Source organism: Camarhynchus parvulus, chromosome 7, assembly GCF_901933205.1.
Source record: "Camarhynchus parvulus chromosome 7, STF_HiC, whole genome shotgun sequence".
Classification (NCBI taxonomy): Eukaryota; Metazoa; Chordata; class Aves; order Passeriformes; family Thraupidae; genus Camarhynchus; species Camarhynchus parvulus.
This window is the reverse complement of record NC_044577.1, coordinates 2,745,048-2,759,643: the sequence shown is the minus strand read 5'-3', so window position 1 is coordinate 2,759,643 and position 14,596 is coordinate 2,745,048. Positions and strand designations below refer to the sequence as shown.

The following is a 14,596-nucleotide window of genomic DNA, read 5'->3' as shown; positions in this document are numbered from 1 at the left end:
GTGAATTATTTAAGGTACCATAATCCACACACTGGTTTTCCTTTAATACTGTCATTCCATCTGCCCTTGCTCCAGCCTGAAAGGGAGCAGTCCTCTCTTTTCTGATCTCTACAATGGATCATGTTGTCATTTCTGACCTCTACAATGGATCATTTTGTCATTCCTGATCTCTACAATGGATTATTTCCAAGTGACTGGATAAGACATGACAGAGTAGAGAGCATTCTACTTTTTTGGCACAGATTAAGACTGCAATCCAAAATAAAAATTGTCCATTTCTTCCTGGCTGGCCCCTTTGCTGTGGTAACCCCAGCCCTGGCCTCTGATTGTCTTCTGTGCTGTTGCTTCCAGTAAATTGTAATTTCTTGGAGTTTTACTTTAAAAGTTGGGACTGGGGACTCTTCTACAGAGGAGAGTGCACAACGTTCCTTACACCTTCTCTGTCCTGCTGTTGTGGCTGCAGCTGGCACAGACCCTGCTGTGAGGTTCTCCAGGGAATCCCTCTGTGCATTCTTCACCTGCATCTTCTGCAGCATTGGCTAAAACAGAGGCTGGCAATAAGAATCCAGCAGCTCCTGCTCCATGGATTCCCCTGATCCTTGTTTGCTGTCCTTGGGGCACTGTTTGTTTTACTGAGGGCAGTTAATAGGTTCTGATCTTCCAGGTGAGATCTACAGGAGATAGGAAATGTCTGCCTCAGCTGATAGCTCTGTAGGACCTGCCTGCTGCCTTACTTGTGCTGCATGGCTTGTACACAACATCTCAGCACCTGCAGAGGGATGGTTTTGCCTCCTGCTGTGCCTGTGGTAAGGTTAAAGGACAGGCAGGAGTTGTCAGAGGGGGGAAGTTGGATTGTTTAATGTCCCAAACAAGAGCTCCTGACGATGCTGCCTCACTTGAGTGGATAAAGGTTGATAAAAATCTCTGGTCTGGTTACAGGTGTGAGGTGACTTCACAGAAATGTCTCTGGGAATGGCTTGTCCCCAGGGCTGCAGTGACAATTCCAACCAGCCTGGCACCTTTGGACAATTCCAACCTTCCTTCCCCCTGAAGGAAGCTTCCCCTGAAGCTGTGGGAGTGGTTGTAGGAAAGGGCTGTGGTGGTCTCAAGGTGTCCCTCCTGAAGCCTCCTGATCTGCTTCTGCCTTGGATGTTTGCAGGGCTGAACAGCACACTGTGAGCTCTGCTTGGTGTCATGGCCCAGAAGGAAGGGAATGTAGGGAATGTCCCTTCAGCTGGTGTGTCCTGAGGAGCAGCTGTCACCTGGGATTTGCACTGTCACCTGTGGCACCTTGCCCCTTGCAGGACAACAGCTCCCAAAATGCGGATGTGAACAGAGAGCAGGGAGGAACCATTCTCGGCCTTGGCAGCCAGTAAGAGAGGGGTTTTATTTTCTTCTTCAGCCACCAAGGGACTTTTCCCTGGAGCACAGAGCCCTGACTCTGGCTGTTCCTGGGCTCTACCCAGAGCTGAGCACACAAGCCCTGTGGAGATGTGCCTCCTGATCTGGAAAAGAACTGCCAAGGGCTTAAATTCTGCAGCTGTGAGCACTGTGTGCTTTAAGGCACAGACAAACCTCTACAGGGAGCTTGGGGGAAAGTGTTGTTTAAATGATTTTATCTTGAAATGCTCCCTGTGGGCAGGGGAGGAGTTTGCTGCTGGTACAAGAGATGGGGCAGAGGAGAGCAGGTGGGCTCTGAGTCTTTTTCAGTGTGTTGGTGAAGTAAATTGTTTCGTGACAAAGTGAAAGGATCATTGCACAGTTATTCTCTGGTCCAAAATATGTAGCTCTCACTTGGGAAAACCAATCTGGTTTAATGGGAAATGACTCCTCTGTGTGTCTGTCTAGGCCAGTTTCAGTTCTCAGGTGTTTTTAGGGACATGTTTGGCTTTGGAGCACTGGTGGGGTAGACCTGACTGCTGCTGCAATGATCCTGCTCTGCAGAGGTTTGGGGTGCTCTGTAAGTAACAATCCCTGCTGGCAGCTGCCACATGCCAAGAAGCCAAATGGAGTTTTCACATGATGCTTTATTGGGTGCAGAGAATGCCAGTGCCTGGAGCAGTACAGTGCGTGTGCAGCCCGGGGGAGGGGGCTCAGCAATCCTGACAGGACCTGGCCTGGCATTTGCAAAGGCTGGACAGGTGCTGGCAGAGCAAGCAAAGGGACTCACTGCTGGCTTGGCTCACTCTCATCCAAAGGGTTGTGAGAAGCCTTTTGTTACCTCCCTCCCCACCATGAGGTAGAAGCACAGGAGACAAGAAAGGGGCCAGTGCCTGTAACAGCCAGGCTTAGACCCAGCTGGTGCCTGTCTCCTGCTGGGTTCTGAAGCTTTGGACACATTGAAATTCACAGGTTTGGACCATCTCACTAATTCTGGCACCTCAGCCACTGGAAGCTTATTGAACGCTAGCTATGGAACCAGCTCTAGCTCAGTTCATGTGCAAAGCAGGGGCTGTTTGCCTTTCCCTCCCTTCCCCTGCTGCCCCAAAGCAAGCCTGTGCCTCCTGCCCGTGCCATACCTACCACTGTCTGTGCTCTACGGGGGCAGGGGTGCAGCTGGAAGCCTTTCTTTAACAAACTGCTCTAGCAATATTCTCTCCAGGTTTACTTCACTCTTCTTGGGGATGTTTGCTCCATCTCGTGTTACTCCAGCTCTGAATCATCCCGCTCAGAATTATCCACCTCAGAATAATCCAGCTGAGAATAATCATCTTCATCCTAAATTCCACGGCAGCAAAGAGAATCACTTAAACTATATGTCTGGTTTGTAAATCTTTTTATTAAAAGAGTTGGTTTTTTTTTTTTCCTCTTCCACAGTAGTAAAGCTTTGGCACTTACAGTATAAAAATAATCACTGATCATAATTACACCAAATTCCTCTTTTGTCAACTGCATACTAAGTGTCTTCCATACATTTTATTCCCATATAAAAACACTTGGAAGGTCAGGGGAACAAAACTGATAAATAACAGTATGAGATATAAAGATACAGCTAGAAAAATACTAGGATCATCAAGAAAGAATTAGGACTGTGCATATTTTAAATATCACAGTGATTGGATTTGCTGTTCCTATCTTATTGCTGGCTGCACGCTTATGTGAAAGCAGAAGTGTTTGGTGGACTTTCCTATCCCTAAACCTCAGTATTGCTGTACTCAAATGTTCTTGCATAGCACGGGAACCTTGAATTTCTACACCCTCCCTTCCCCATCAGTATTTTGATCCCCCACCAAATTTGTGATTTACAACCTCTCCCCCTCCTCCCCTCCTTTTTTTTTTTCCTTGCCCTCTTTAAATTTGAAAATATCAACTGGAATTCAACCTTTTGAGCAAAACCAAGACAATCGCTATCAATCATGAGAAAAGTCTGAAACACTCCAAGAGTGGCGCTTGGAGAAGCTGTGAGTTGAGCTTAAGCTGGGAAAATGGCTCCAGAGCAGGGGGCCATTGTCACTGGATGCACTTTTGCTAGCATCACTCCAGTTTGGATGGTACTCGTGGCACACTGGGGTTTACACTTTGGTTTGTCTGTTGCCATGGCCGCAAGCAGTCTCGCTGGATGTTACTTTCCCCGTGGATGTTGTGTGTCTGCCTGTACATCTAGGGGCATGAAACACTCAATGGGGCAGTTGACGTTCTGTCGGGAGGGAAGGAAATCAGTTAGAGCTCTGTCCTGGGTGTGCTTTGTGCTGGGAGCTGCCAACAGCACCTGGGGCCGTTCCCCAGCACAAAGCACACAGCTGGAAACCACTCCATGCACTACTGCCTCGGAGCATGCATCGAGGCCCTGCTGGGACTGTGGCACTGCCCATGTGTGTGGGGGGTGAGCTCAAGCAGGTGTGTGGGTTCTGGGGGCTGCCATGCACTACCAAGGGAGCACCAACCCGCAGCTGCTGGAGCCCTGCAGCCACCCTGCCACCTGCGCCAGCCTCACAGCAGCATGGCGCAGAGAAGGAAAGCTGTACTCACAGTGTTGGTGGCCTGGTGGTACCTCTGTGTGAACTGGGTGTAGGTGTGGCCAGCAGAGCCCTCGGGGGCCACCTCCACGCTGGGCCTGCGGCAGTTGTCACAGCGCCAGCCCTGCAGGGACACAACAGGACCATCAGTGCCATGGCCAAGGAGCAGCCAGGGCTCAGAATCCAGTCCCTAAAGCTCATCCCATTCCAGCCCCCTGCCATGGGCAGGGACACCTTTCACTATCCCAGGTTGCTCCAAGCCCCATCCAACCTGGCCTTGGACACTTCCAGAGATTCAGGGGCAGCCACAGCTTCTCTGGGAATCTTGTGCCAGGGCCTCACCTCCCCCACAGGGAAGAATTTCTTCCCGATATCCAATCTAAATCTAGTTTCCTTCAGCTTAAAGCCATTAGTTCATGATCACTCATGATCACATGAGGCTAGAGCCACCAGCACCAATGAGGCTGCTCCTGTGTTACACCAGACAGGCACCAATGCAAGTACTGCAGCTCTCCTAATTACCTTTCTCCTTATTTGAGCCCATTTTGGCTCCTTCCATGACCTGAAACCCAGCAGTCTGATAAGGGCAGCCCAGCACAGCCTCCCCTGTGTCCCACATCACACCTCCCTGCTGCTTACCTGCTGTCCTCCATAACAAGTGCAGGAGCAGATGGCCCCAAAGTACTCCTTCTGCCACTGCTCCCCAACGTGGTACATCTTCCCATCGTCATAGCACGTGGTCTCATCTGTGGAGGCACAGGCAGAGCTCAGCTCCAGGGCTTGGGCTGGGCTTTAAGCATTCCCAAAGTAGCCAGGTGATCAGCAGGGAGCCCCTGGGGAAGTGTGCTCCCCTTGTCTGAGCAGAGGTTCCCTGACTGGCAGGGAAACATCAGACATGTTCAGAGCTCTCCAGACACTTTAACCTACAGCAGGGGGGTATTCGCCTGACATGAGCAATGCAGTTTAAGTGACAGTGTGAAGGCCAGAGGAGCTTGAGGCAGCAGGCCCTGCAGGAAAGTCCAGCTGGGGCAATCCACCCCTCTGAGACAGTGACATGTCCCTGGTGTGCAGCTCCAGGGCCAGAGGCACACAGGTGCTCAGTGTGGTGTGACCTGAGCTAACTAAAGGTTTTCTTCTTCTCAAGCTCAGGAATGTGAGATTTATGCCTTCATCTCCTGTGAGAACAGACTGAAGCTGTCACCAGTTCAGCCTGAACCAGACACATTGATGGTCTGCTTGTCCCTCTGGCAGGACAGAGCTGGGATGCTGAGACTTGCTGAAGGAGAGCTCAGACTGACAGCACAAAGACACTTACGAGGTTCACACTTGAATTCTCCTTTCCCATTCCCAAGGCAGGTGCAGCTCATCATCTGGCCATTCTCCCCTTGCCTGTCCCACTTCTCCCCAATCTTGTAGTTAACTCCATTGTCATGGCACCACTCTGGAGAAGGCAGGGGAACAAGAATCAGGAGTTATCCCACATGCAGCAGGAGGAAAAGAGCTTGGCATTGTCTCAGGAAAGGCAGGAGAAAGAATCTTCTCAGTTCATCTAAGTCCCAAGGAGGAAACGGGTTCAGGTCCTGCAGTTTTTAACTGCTGAAGGCTGTTTCAGCTCTGGAAAATGTGTAGAGGCTCTTGGGAAAACAGTAGGATGTGACAAAGAGTGGGGAGAGGAGGTTTGGTTCACAGGAGATGAAAAGAAATGAAAAGGAATTTAATAGATGTGGGGCAGGAAAGGAGAGAAAAATATTTAAATGCTCTTTTTTGTACAAATACCCAGTGTAAAATTTACCACAATCTCACAAGACACCATGGGTAAGCCATGTGTATCAAATAATGAAATATAAATATTAATCCTGTAAAACAAGCATCTTTTCCTGTAAAATTAAGTGTCTCTACATAGACTCCTCTGAAGCTATGCAAATTGCAGAAATACTCTCTCTGCTGAGCTTATTCCACAACTTAAAATCCTAATTTCAATTAGCTGGGTATGTGTTGTGTTAAACTGCTCAATCACACACTTTTGTTCCATTCCCTTGTGTCAAGTTGGATTTTTTTTTCCATGTAAACCACATAGTTCTGCAAAGAATAAAACTTAATGTCCTGGGCAGAAGTGTTAGAAAAATTAGAAAACTGGTTTTGCAAGCTGCTTTGCAAAGGCTGCCTGCAATGCAAACCAGATTTATTGTAATACCAGCACTGGCTGTAATACCCACTGAAATCCACACTTTCCCATATTACCTACACATGTCTGGCAAGGTAAAAAACTCTTATCAATACACTACTGATTGTTGCTGATGGCAATTCTAGATTAGCTGCAAAGCTCAGAGGTAACCAAAGTTTTCCATCACTTCTCACGATGCAAAACATCGCTTTGGTTTAAGATCCTGCCTTCATCTGCATCATGTTTGGACCAGGCTGAGTCTGTCAAACATGGCACTGCTGCTGGGAGAGACTGGGGATGGGGATGGTTAACAGCAAGCTACTCACTAGAAGAGTCACATCTGAAATGGCCACTGCCAAAGCCCAAACACTGGCACCAGAGCTTAAAGCCAGTTTCAGATAAGCGCTCCCATTCCTCGCCAATGGAATAGAAGGAGCCAGTGTAAGTATCAAAGCAGGTGTCCTCAGCTGGCTGGTTTAATCCTTCAGACACTGCAACAGAAAGAGGAGAAACAGGCATCACACACAGCAACAGGAGCTGCTGACAGACAGACTGATTTTCAGGGAACACACACGGTTTTCTTCTTGTAATATCCTGGCAGTAATGGAGTTACCCCATGGGCATATACTTGATGGTTGTCAGCAGCCCAGCTCCCTGTGATTTATTTTCCATTTGCATGTGTCAGACCAGTTGAATGATAAAAAAAAAACTGACATGAAGGCTATTTTCATTTTGATTTGCCACGTTTCAAGCAAGTGTGAGTTTCTGCATTTGCTGGTGGTGAGCAACAACCAGATTCTTGCCTATCTTTAGGAGAAAATGTGCTGTAAGATGCTGAGGGAACAGCAGGGGGTTGGTAGCTGCATGTGCACCTTTTTGGGGTGCTGCAGGTTCTGTGTCATGGCAGGGGATGGGAGAAGGAGAGCAGACCCCGTGGTGGGCAGAGTGATTGGAACCTTAGGTATGTGCCTTGGCTGGTGGGTGCTTTACAGCCACCAGCTCAGGGGGTGAGGATCAGGGTCAGGAGCTCATGATCCAGTCTATGACAGACAAGACTCCCTTTAAGCACAGTAAATACCAGATCTGCCTTGGGGTGTGACTGCAGCCTCAAAGCACACTCTCTGTACCTGCACAGCAGCTCAGGACAGCTCTCATCCCACCATTGTCACAGACATTTTATGAAAAATCCTTTTGCCAGGATTTTTTCTCCTGAGAAGCTGAGAGGCCTCAGAAACGAAATGTAAACAGTAATTATCTGTTGCTGTGGAATGCCACAGGTGCATCTTCGATTGGTTCATGTGGTTGTTTTTAATTAATGGCCAATCACAGTCCAGCTGTCTTGGACTCTCTGGTCAGTCACAGGATTTTATTATTCCTTTCAAGCCTTCTGATGAAATCGTCTCTCCTTCTTTAATATAGTTTTAGTATATAATTTTCTTTTAATATAACATATAATAAAATAATAAATCCATCTTCTGAAACATGGAGTCAAGATCCTCACCTCTTCCCTTGTCCTGGGACCTCTGCAAACACCACCACACACCATCAGTGTTTGTCACTTATCCAAAACCAGAGAACCTCACAAATCACTTGTCCCAGTGTCCTGCTATGAACTGTCCTTGTCAGAAGTTTCCTTTCTGAACTGTTGTCAAGCTTGGGCACCACGTAGGTGACCCTGAGCAAGGGGAATGAGGCAGGGGCTGCACAGGTCCAGCCAGGCTCCCTCAGGCTGTTCCTTACCAGTATTGCCAACTGTGACCACCTCCTCCAGCACCTTCTGTCTCCGGTGGTCCTTCAGGGCTTCCACTATGATGTTGTAGGTGGCTCCTCTTGTGAGACCCTTGAGTGTGGCACTAGAGGAAGTGCCAGGAACCCTGAACTGCAACAAGAGACAATGCCAGGTCACCAGAAAGGTGGTAACACCCTTTAGCTGTTACCTCTCTCACAGGAAAGACAGGGTGTTTAGGATGACCCCTATGCTCTGTACCATGATGGAGCCAGACCACTCCCCTTAGATACTCTGAAATACCAAGTTAGACTTGGCTACTCTGGACTATGGATCACGAGGGGCTAATTTTGCCATTTCAAGGAAACCAAGGGAAACTTCTAGGAAAAGTGCTGTAGCTTGGAGAAGCAGCACCTCAATCTCTGAAACTCCCACTCAGCTTGCTGCCCCCTTCCCTGGTGAAACATCACTGCTAACAGCATTTCCAAGTTTTCTGGTTTTGCAATTTTATCCTGTAGCCTAAAGGAGATGAGGAGGCTTTCATCCACCCTGGTCTCAACTACATGTTAGACAGACTCTTTAGGCTAATTCCTGCCACTCCCTTTCTCAGAATCTCTGCTGGTCAGAGTGCCTCTGAGATATGTACAAGCCTCTTTCCCAGCCCAGCAGTCGAAGAAGGAGTCAGAATTCTTCTGTTCTCCTTCTCAAGGTTGTTTATTGTTTCTTATATATAAAATTCTTTCTCCAGGTCTGTCTGGCAGGTCAGGTTGAGGCACATTGGGGTTATCTTTTTATACTAAAAACTACATGTACACTATTTACCATAACTTCCCAATACCTATCACCTATGTTAGACAGTGAGTTTCTATCTTAAACCAATCCAAAAGTGCCAACTTCACAGCAGAAGATGGAGGCCAAGAAGAAGGAGGAATCTGGGCATGTCCAGTCTATCTTGCTTCCTGAACCCCCATTCTAAAAACCCCAAAAAATCTATTTTTCTCCCTGTGATGAATTCACTATTATTCTACTTAAACTTTCGTGGCTTGCAGATCCTCATATAAGGTTGGTCCTTTTTTCCATGGGTCAAGATCAAAGGCACAGGGGGCTTGGGCCAAGGTCTCTGAGGCCCCTGGCAGGGTCTCAAGTCCTCCAGGGCAGTCAGAGGAATTTCTTGGGTTCTGACACCCCTTAGCACAGCAAAGGCACTGAGAGCCCCAGGTGAAGTTTCACCACCCCTGTGCTGAGACAGCCCGTTACCTGCAGCGTGTCCTCGTCCTGGCTGACGGGCTGGCAGGAGATGATGTACTCAGAGCTCTCCAGCAGGGGCCTCCAGGAGATGGTGGTGTGGGACAGGGCCTCCTGGCTGTCGTTGCGCCGGGGCCCGTGCGGGTACGAGGGCTCCACCACGATGGGCACCTGGTAGCCGGGCACCTCGATGGCCTCGTCCACGCTGGGCAGCCTGGAGCCCGGCCTGAGGGGAGTGGCTGTGGTGGGCCCGGGCCGCCGGTAGCCGTGCTCCTCGAAGAAGATTTGCTGGCCCTGGTGTCCCACCGTCTGAGGGTGCCCAGAGGAGCCTGGAAGTTGGATCCCGTTGCCATTGTCGTACCTGTTGTTGGTGAGGTAAGGGGTCCCCTCGTCAATGGAAGGCACGTCCAGGATGTCGGGCTGGTTGGGGTGTGGTCTGCTGATCAGCGTGGGGAGCTCATCTGGCCAAAGAAAGGTTGGAGGCCGTCAGCACAGCAACAAAAAAGCTGTATTACACCACTCCAAGCATCAAATATTAGTCATTACACTTTTTATGACCTTGCCCTGATTGTAAAGGTAATTTTCCTCTCTGCATCCTTCACACATAGGCATAAGAAGCGTGTTGGTGTTAAATTTTCATACAGCTGAGCTTTTTGAACACTGCAACCCATCACCACTGCTCAAGCTGAGAAGGAATGATTACAAGAGATAGTTGCAGGTTATCATTTTAAGAGGAATCACTGGTGAGCAGGAAGAAACTGGCTCCTTGATCATATTTGGATGTCCAGCTGGTATTTTGCTTGCTATAGGTCAATCTTGTACTGTGAACGTTGCAAAGTAAGAAAAATGCAACAAGCAACAAATTGAGTGGATTCTGCACTTGGCACCATCAAGTGTTAGACAGCCATGTTAACCCTGATTTAATTATCCATTAGATACCCAAGCAGGAATCCAGCATCAAGCACACTGTTCTGTTGCTAGTGTTCAAACACAGGTAAGTGCTATTAATATAAACTTAGAATATACCTCCTGCATCCTTAGAAAGGAAAACCTCCTTAAGAAGCCTATTAGACTCAAAGAAAAGGTGTGTGTGAATGGGATATTTTAAAAAATATTATTTCAGTCCTCCCCAAGTGTCCTTCAGTGTCTTTCACACTGTATTCCCCAAGTGGAAGCTCTCTCCTGTTGGCACACAACAGTCCAGAGCTTTGTTTTACCTGTCCTTTTTCTGCCAACCAGTGGTTCACTCTTCTGACTGTTCTTGACAGCAATGATGTAGATGATGTATTCAGTGCCAGGTTCCAAACCTAGGAAGGGGGGAAGGACAATTTTAGACTTATGAGTTGCTTTTCTTTCATGAATATGTGTGAGAACTAAGGCAGAATGAGAGGTGGGTATGGCTACAGTATCGGGTATGTGCATTTCACACCCGAGGTTTTCAGGGCAGTGCAGAGTTCAGCTTCCTGTTCCTCAGAGCAAGTTTGTAATCTGACCATGTCAGCTGGGATCATGGAGCCAAACATAAGGGATCTTTAGCACATGTAACTGGTGGGTGCCAGAATCATGAGCTTTTCTTCCTTGGAAGGACAACAATTGTGGTGACAGTGGAAGCAAGCACCAGACTGTTCAAATGTGTGGTTGTTCTGATCAGTGAAGTGCAATGCATTTGTAGGACAGGTGTGCTCACAGGACCACTCTCTAGTACTGGAAACCACAATGAAGGAACACAATTTTCTGCCTATTAGCTAATCATCAATTATAAGCACATTTTATAATTAGGCCTTTCCCCTCCCTCTCTCTCAAAATTCAAGTGTTTCAGGTGAAGAGCTCCCAGGTAGAACAGAGTTACCAGTAATGGTAGCCTCGGTGGTGCCGGGCCGGGGCCGAGGCAGGACCTCCTTGACAGGTGAGCCAGGTTTCTCATATCTGATGATGTAGCCCGTGATCTTGGCTCGGGGAGGCTGCCACGTGGCCAGCAGGGAGTTGCTCGTGGTCGTGAGGAAGCGCAGGTTAGAAGGAGCATCGATAGCTGGGAGGAAACAAAAGGGTTTAAAACATCAAATACAGAAAAGACCAGCATATTCTTCACCTGAGCTACAGCTGCTTGACACCCTTCTCAACCCATTGCCAGGGAATATTAAATGTGGTCAGATACAGACAACTCCTAACTGGCCATATGTGATTGCTGTGTGTTAACAAAAGCAAAAAGGTCATTACCAGTGGAGGCATCCAGAACCACCGGGGAGCTGCGTGCATTCTCGTTCAGAGTGTACAGGTAGATCTTGTAGTCAGTGCCAGGCTGCAAGCCTGAAATGAAGTTGAAACACAAATGTTAGCTAAGGAGAGGAAGCCACCTAAGATGGCCATCAGAAGGTCTTTCAAAAACCTCTTCCTGGAGCCTAGTCTTGATGCCTCAGATATTTTTTCCCACCTTTTGCTCCTGTAGTATTTCTCATTGAGGATATTCAATTCCAAAACAAGAACCCAGTGTACTTTCTGATATTCCCCAGGAGCTGCAGAAGCCCTCACTTACCAGTGATGGTGTAACTCCTGAGCTCAGGGCTGATGGTCCTCTGAATGGGGTTCTGGCCACCTGCAGGGACAGCTTCCACCAGGAAGCCAGTGATGGTCTCAGTCTTGGTCCTCCAGGTGATGGTGATGGTGGTCTCAGTGACATCTGTCACCCGGGGCCTGCGAGGGGGACTCACATCTGCACACAAGGGAAAGGTCCTGTCAGTACAGGAAGGACTGGCAATCTTACCAGCCAAGGGTTGGTGCAGCCTGGGATGGAGCTTTGGACAGAGCCCCAGCTTTGGGCATAGCTCCTCTGCACCCACACAGCACTAAGTGGTCACTTGGGGAGGGTCACCACTTACTTTCAAGGGTTGTGACCACCCCCTGGGCTGGTCTGCTGGTCAGGGAGTCCTTCAGGGCATACACACTCACTTCATACTTGGTTGCTACCTAGAATGGACAGAGTTGTGCCATGTTAAGAGAAGGACCCAGCACGGTGGGGGGGAACATTCCTGCCCTCAGGATGTTTCTAAGTCACCACTTACTGAAATATGAAACTTTAAAAGAAATTGGGGAAGGACTAATGGGATAATTCTAATTATTTCCAGCTGGAATAAAAGAGGAGGCACGGACCCTGACACACTGTGCACATGTGCACCCTCAGGAGCAGAAGAAATCCTGGAAGAAGCTTATTTATCACCCCTCATTTTAGAATTTGTGCTTTAAAGCTGATTCTTCAGAGAAACTCTAATTTCCCTCCTATTTTTCCCAGGGTTAATGGATGCCATTTGCTATGATAAAGAATAAAATAACGTGAATAAAAGATAACTGTGAATGTAACAGCGTGGGGGTTTTTGTCCTTGGCTGCATCAGACCATGGGTCCACTTAGATGAGAATGTTTTTAAGGCTCATTTTTGAAAATTATTCATAAAACTCCTTAAAAACAGATCAGTAGCTTTTTAAGATCATAGGAACCATAAAAGCAGTTATTTTCAGCCTTCTCCAGTTCAGGAACTCCTGAAATGCTTCCAGTGGAGAAGATAGCTATATAGCAAATTTAAGCCTAAGTCACAAAAGACTTGTATTTTTAATGTATATTTTGCAGATGTCTTAAAAATAGGCAATAGACTGCCAGAGCTCCCATATCACAGCTTGAAATCTCTGCATCAGATCACTTTATCTGACCTCTTTTGTGAAAGATGAGTAAAAGCATTTTGCTGGGTTACTTCTGATTGTGAACCTGGTAATTTGCATTTGATTAGGCATCCAGTCTCTCTGTGCTAGATGAGGAAGGGGGTAGAATGCAGCTTCAGCAGGCCAATTACTTGCCTTTTAAAAAAACTACAGTGCTGAGTAGCTGCAGGCTGACTTGCCATGAGCTTCAGAGCCAGACCCTTAGGAGCTGTAATGATCTACTCCAACTGAAGCTCCTGACCCAGGAATCTGAAATTTCTTCCAAAATCTCCTTCCCACAACACAAAGAAAAAAGTTACCATCAAGCCAGACACGACTGCAGATGTGCTGTCTGGAGAAAGGTTGATTTCTTTCATAGGACCAGTCTTTTCTTTGGGGTTCACTCTGACTCTGTAGCCAGTGAGGCGAACGTTGGGCGCATTCCAGTTGATGGTGAGACTGGTGGGAGTTACCTGAGTAAACCTCAGGTTTGTTGGAGGTGGAATTGCTGCAAAAATCCAGACAGGCACGTGGTTACTTTAAAAAAAGACAGTTGGACAAGACAGTATTGTCTCCTGAACATGAGACAGGTTTAGGCCAGGAAAGTGGAGTGCCTTGTGCAAACACAGGCATAAAGCACCATGGGAGGGGATGTGTTGTTCAAATCTACAGAAACACTTTTCAGCAGAAATAAGGAGATATCAATGCTTCAATCCTGAAGTGAGCAATGACATTTGCTGTGATGTAAGGTAAAGGCTTGGGAAGTGCTTAAATCTCTAGCAGGCCAGCCTGTTTTAATTATTCTACCAGTCTCTGCTTTTCATCACACAGCTCACGGTTTAGTCCTGCTCCACTTGCCCCGGTCTGTTCATTTCCAAAATACCATGGATGATTTACAAAAGTGAGTAGGAAGCAGTCTCAGGAATTGCAGAGAAGATATAAAAATACTGCAAATGGAGAGGGGAAGCATTTTACAGCCACTTACACAGCGAGCAAGGCAATGGAAAAGCAGAGCTGTGGTGGCCATAAGGCTCATCACACAAGAGCCTGTTCAGGAGCTAACACATCCACTATCCTTACAAACAAATTCTTGCCTAAAAAAAGCAATGTCCACTGAAATAGTCTCTTGCCTTACTGTTGGTAAGCCTGGGGCTGTAAACAGAGCAAAGATATACCTTAGTATAGTGCCCACTATGGCACATTGCTATCAATGCTTTCCAGCTTTACAAAGTGGAAATACAGGATAATTCTTCCTTCTGGCTTAGCTCAGAGCTCAGTCTAAAGCCCGTGAGAGTCAATGGAAAGTCTTGAATTATCTCAAATCCACTTTTGAACAGCCCTCAAAAGGTAAACCACAGAGGGTGTGTTTGAAAAAGTATTATATTTGTATTTCTGGCAGGTAGTCAGCCAGCTGTTCCATCATTACATCACTTTGCCTCAGCTTAGCACAGCAGACCCATACATTAGGACCCACTGAATTCATTCCACCCCTGGAATTAAAGTGCCAACTTTTCAGTCACAAATGAATGAGAGACCTTTATTACACAGGTGCTACCTGTCTTTGTAATAAAGTCACATCTGGCAATGCTGGAAGCTTGCAATGGATTCCATATTGCTGGAAGCAACGTTGAGCTAATTCCTTGCAGTAATTTTCCTTTCTCATCAAGGAATTTTCAATGCATGGAATTGCAGCTGGATCAGCCTGGCACAGAAGGGACTCTCCTGTGGAGGTGATGAGGTGCAGGGTGTGGGCATGCAGTGGGCTGTGGTCCCTAGGGCAGTGCCAGTGAGGGATCTGCAGGCTCTGTGAGACCTGA

At 47.5% G+C, this 14,596-nt stretch overlaps 1 protein-coding gene across 2 annotated transcripts in view; it reads right to left on the bottom strand.

The window, feature by feature from the left end:
- Nucleotides 1–2,759: 2,759 nt before the first annotated feature.
- Nucleotides 2,760–14,596, bottom strand: part of FN1 (fibronectin 1) — a 52,462-nt gene continuing 40,625 nt past the window's right edge. For both annotated transcript variants that reach the window (XM_030952920.1, XM_030952921.1), the window contains 13 exons: nucleotides 13,100–13,287; nucleotides 11,968–12,055; nucleotides 11,625–11,801; nucleotides 11,309–11,398; nucleotides 10,941–11,120; nucleotides 10,309–10,398; nucleotides 9,104–9,552; nucleotides 7,861–7,999; nucleotides 6,447–6,611; nucleotides 5,272–5,397; nucleotides 4,596–4,702; nucleotides 3,970–4,080; nucleotides 2,760–3,637 (listed from right to left, as the gene is read on the bottom strand). In XM_030952920.1, coding sequence (XP_030808780.1) covers nucleotides 3,563–3,637; nucleotides 3,970–4,080; nucleotides 4,596–4,702; nucleotides 5,272–5,397; nucleotides 6,447–6,611; nucleotides 7,861–7,999; nucleotides 9,104–9,552; nucleotides 10,309–10,398; nucleotides 10,941–11,120; nucleotides 11,309–11,398; nucleotides 11,625–11,801; nucleotides 11,968–12,055; nucleotides 13,100–13,287 — 1,985 coding nt within the window. In that variant the 3' untranslated portion in view covers nucleotides 2,760–3,562. The remainder of the gene's footprint in view (nucleotides 3,638–3,969; nucleotides 4,081–4,595; nucleotides 4,703–5,271; nucleotides 5,398–6,446; nucleotides 6,612–7,860; nucleotides 8,000–9,103; nucleotides 9,553–10,308; nucleotides 10,399–10,940; nucleotides 11,121–11,308; nucleotides 11,399–11,624; nucleotides 11,802–11,967; nucleotides 12,056–13,099; nucleotides 13,288–14,596) is intronic.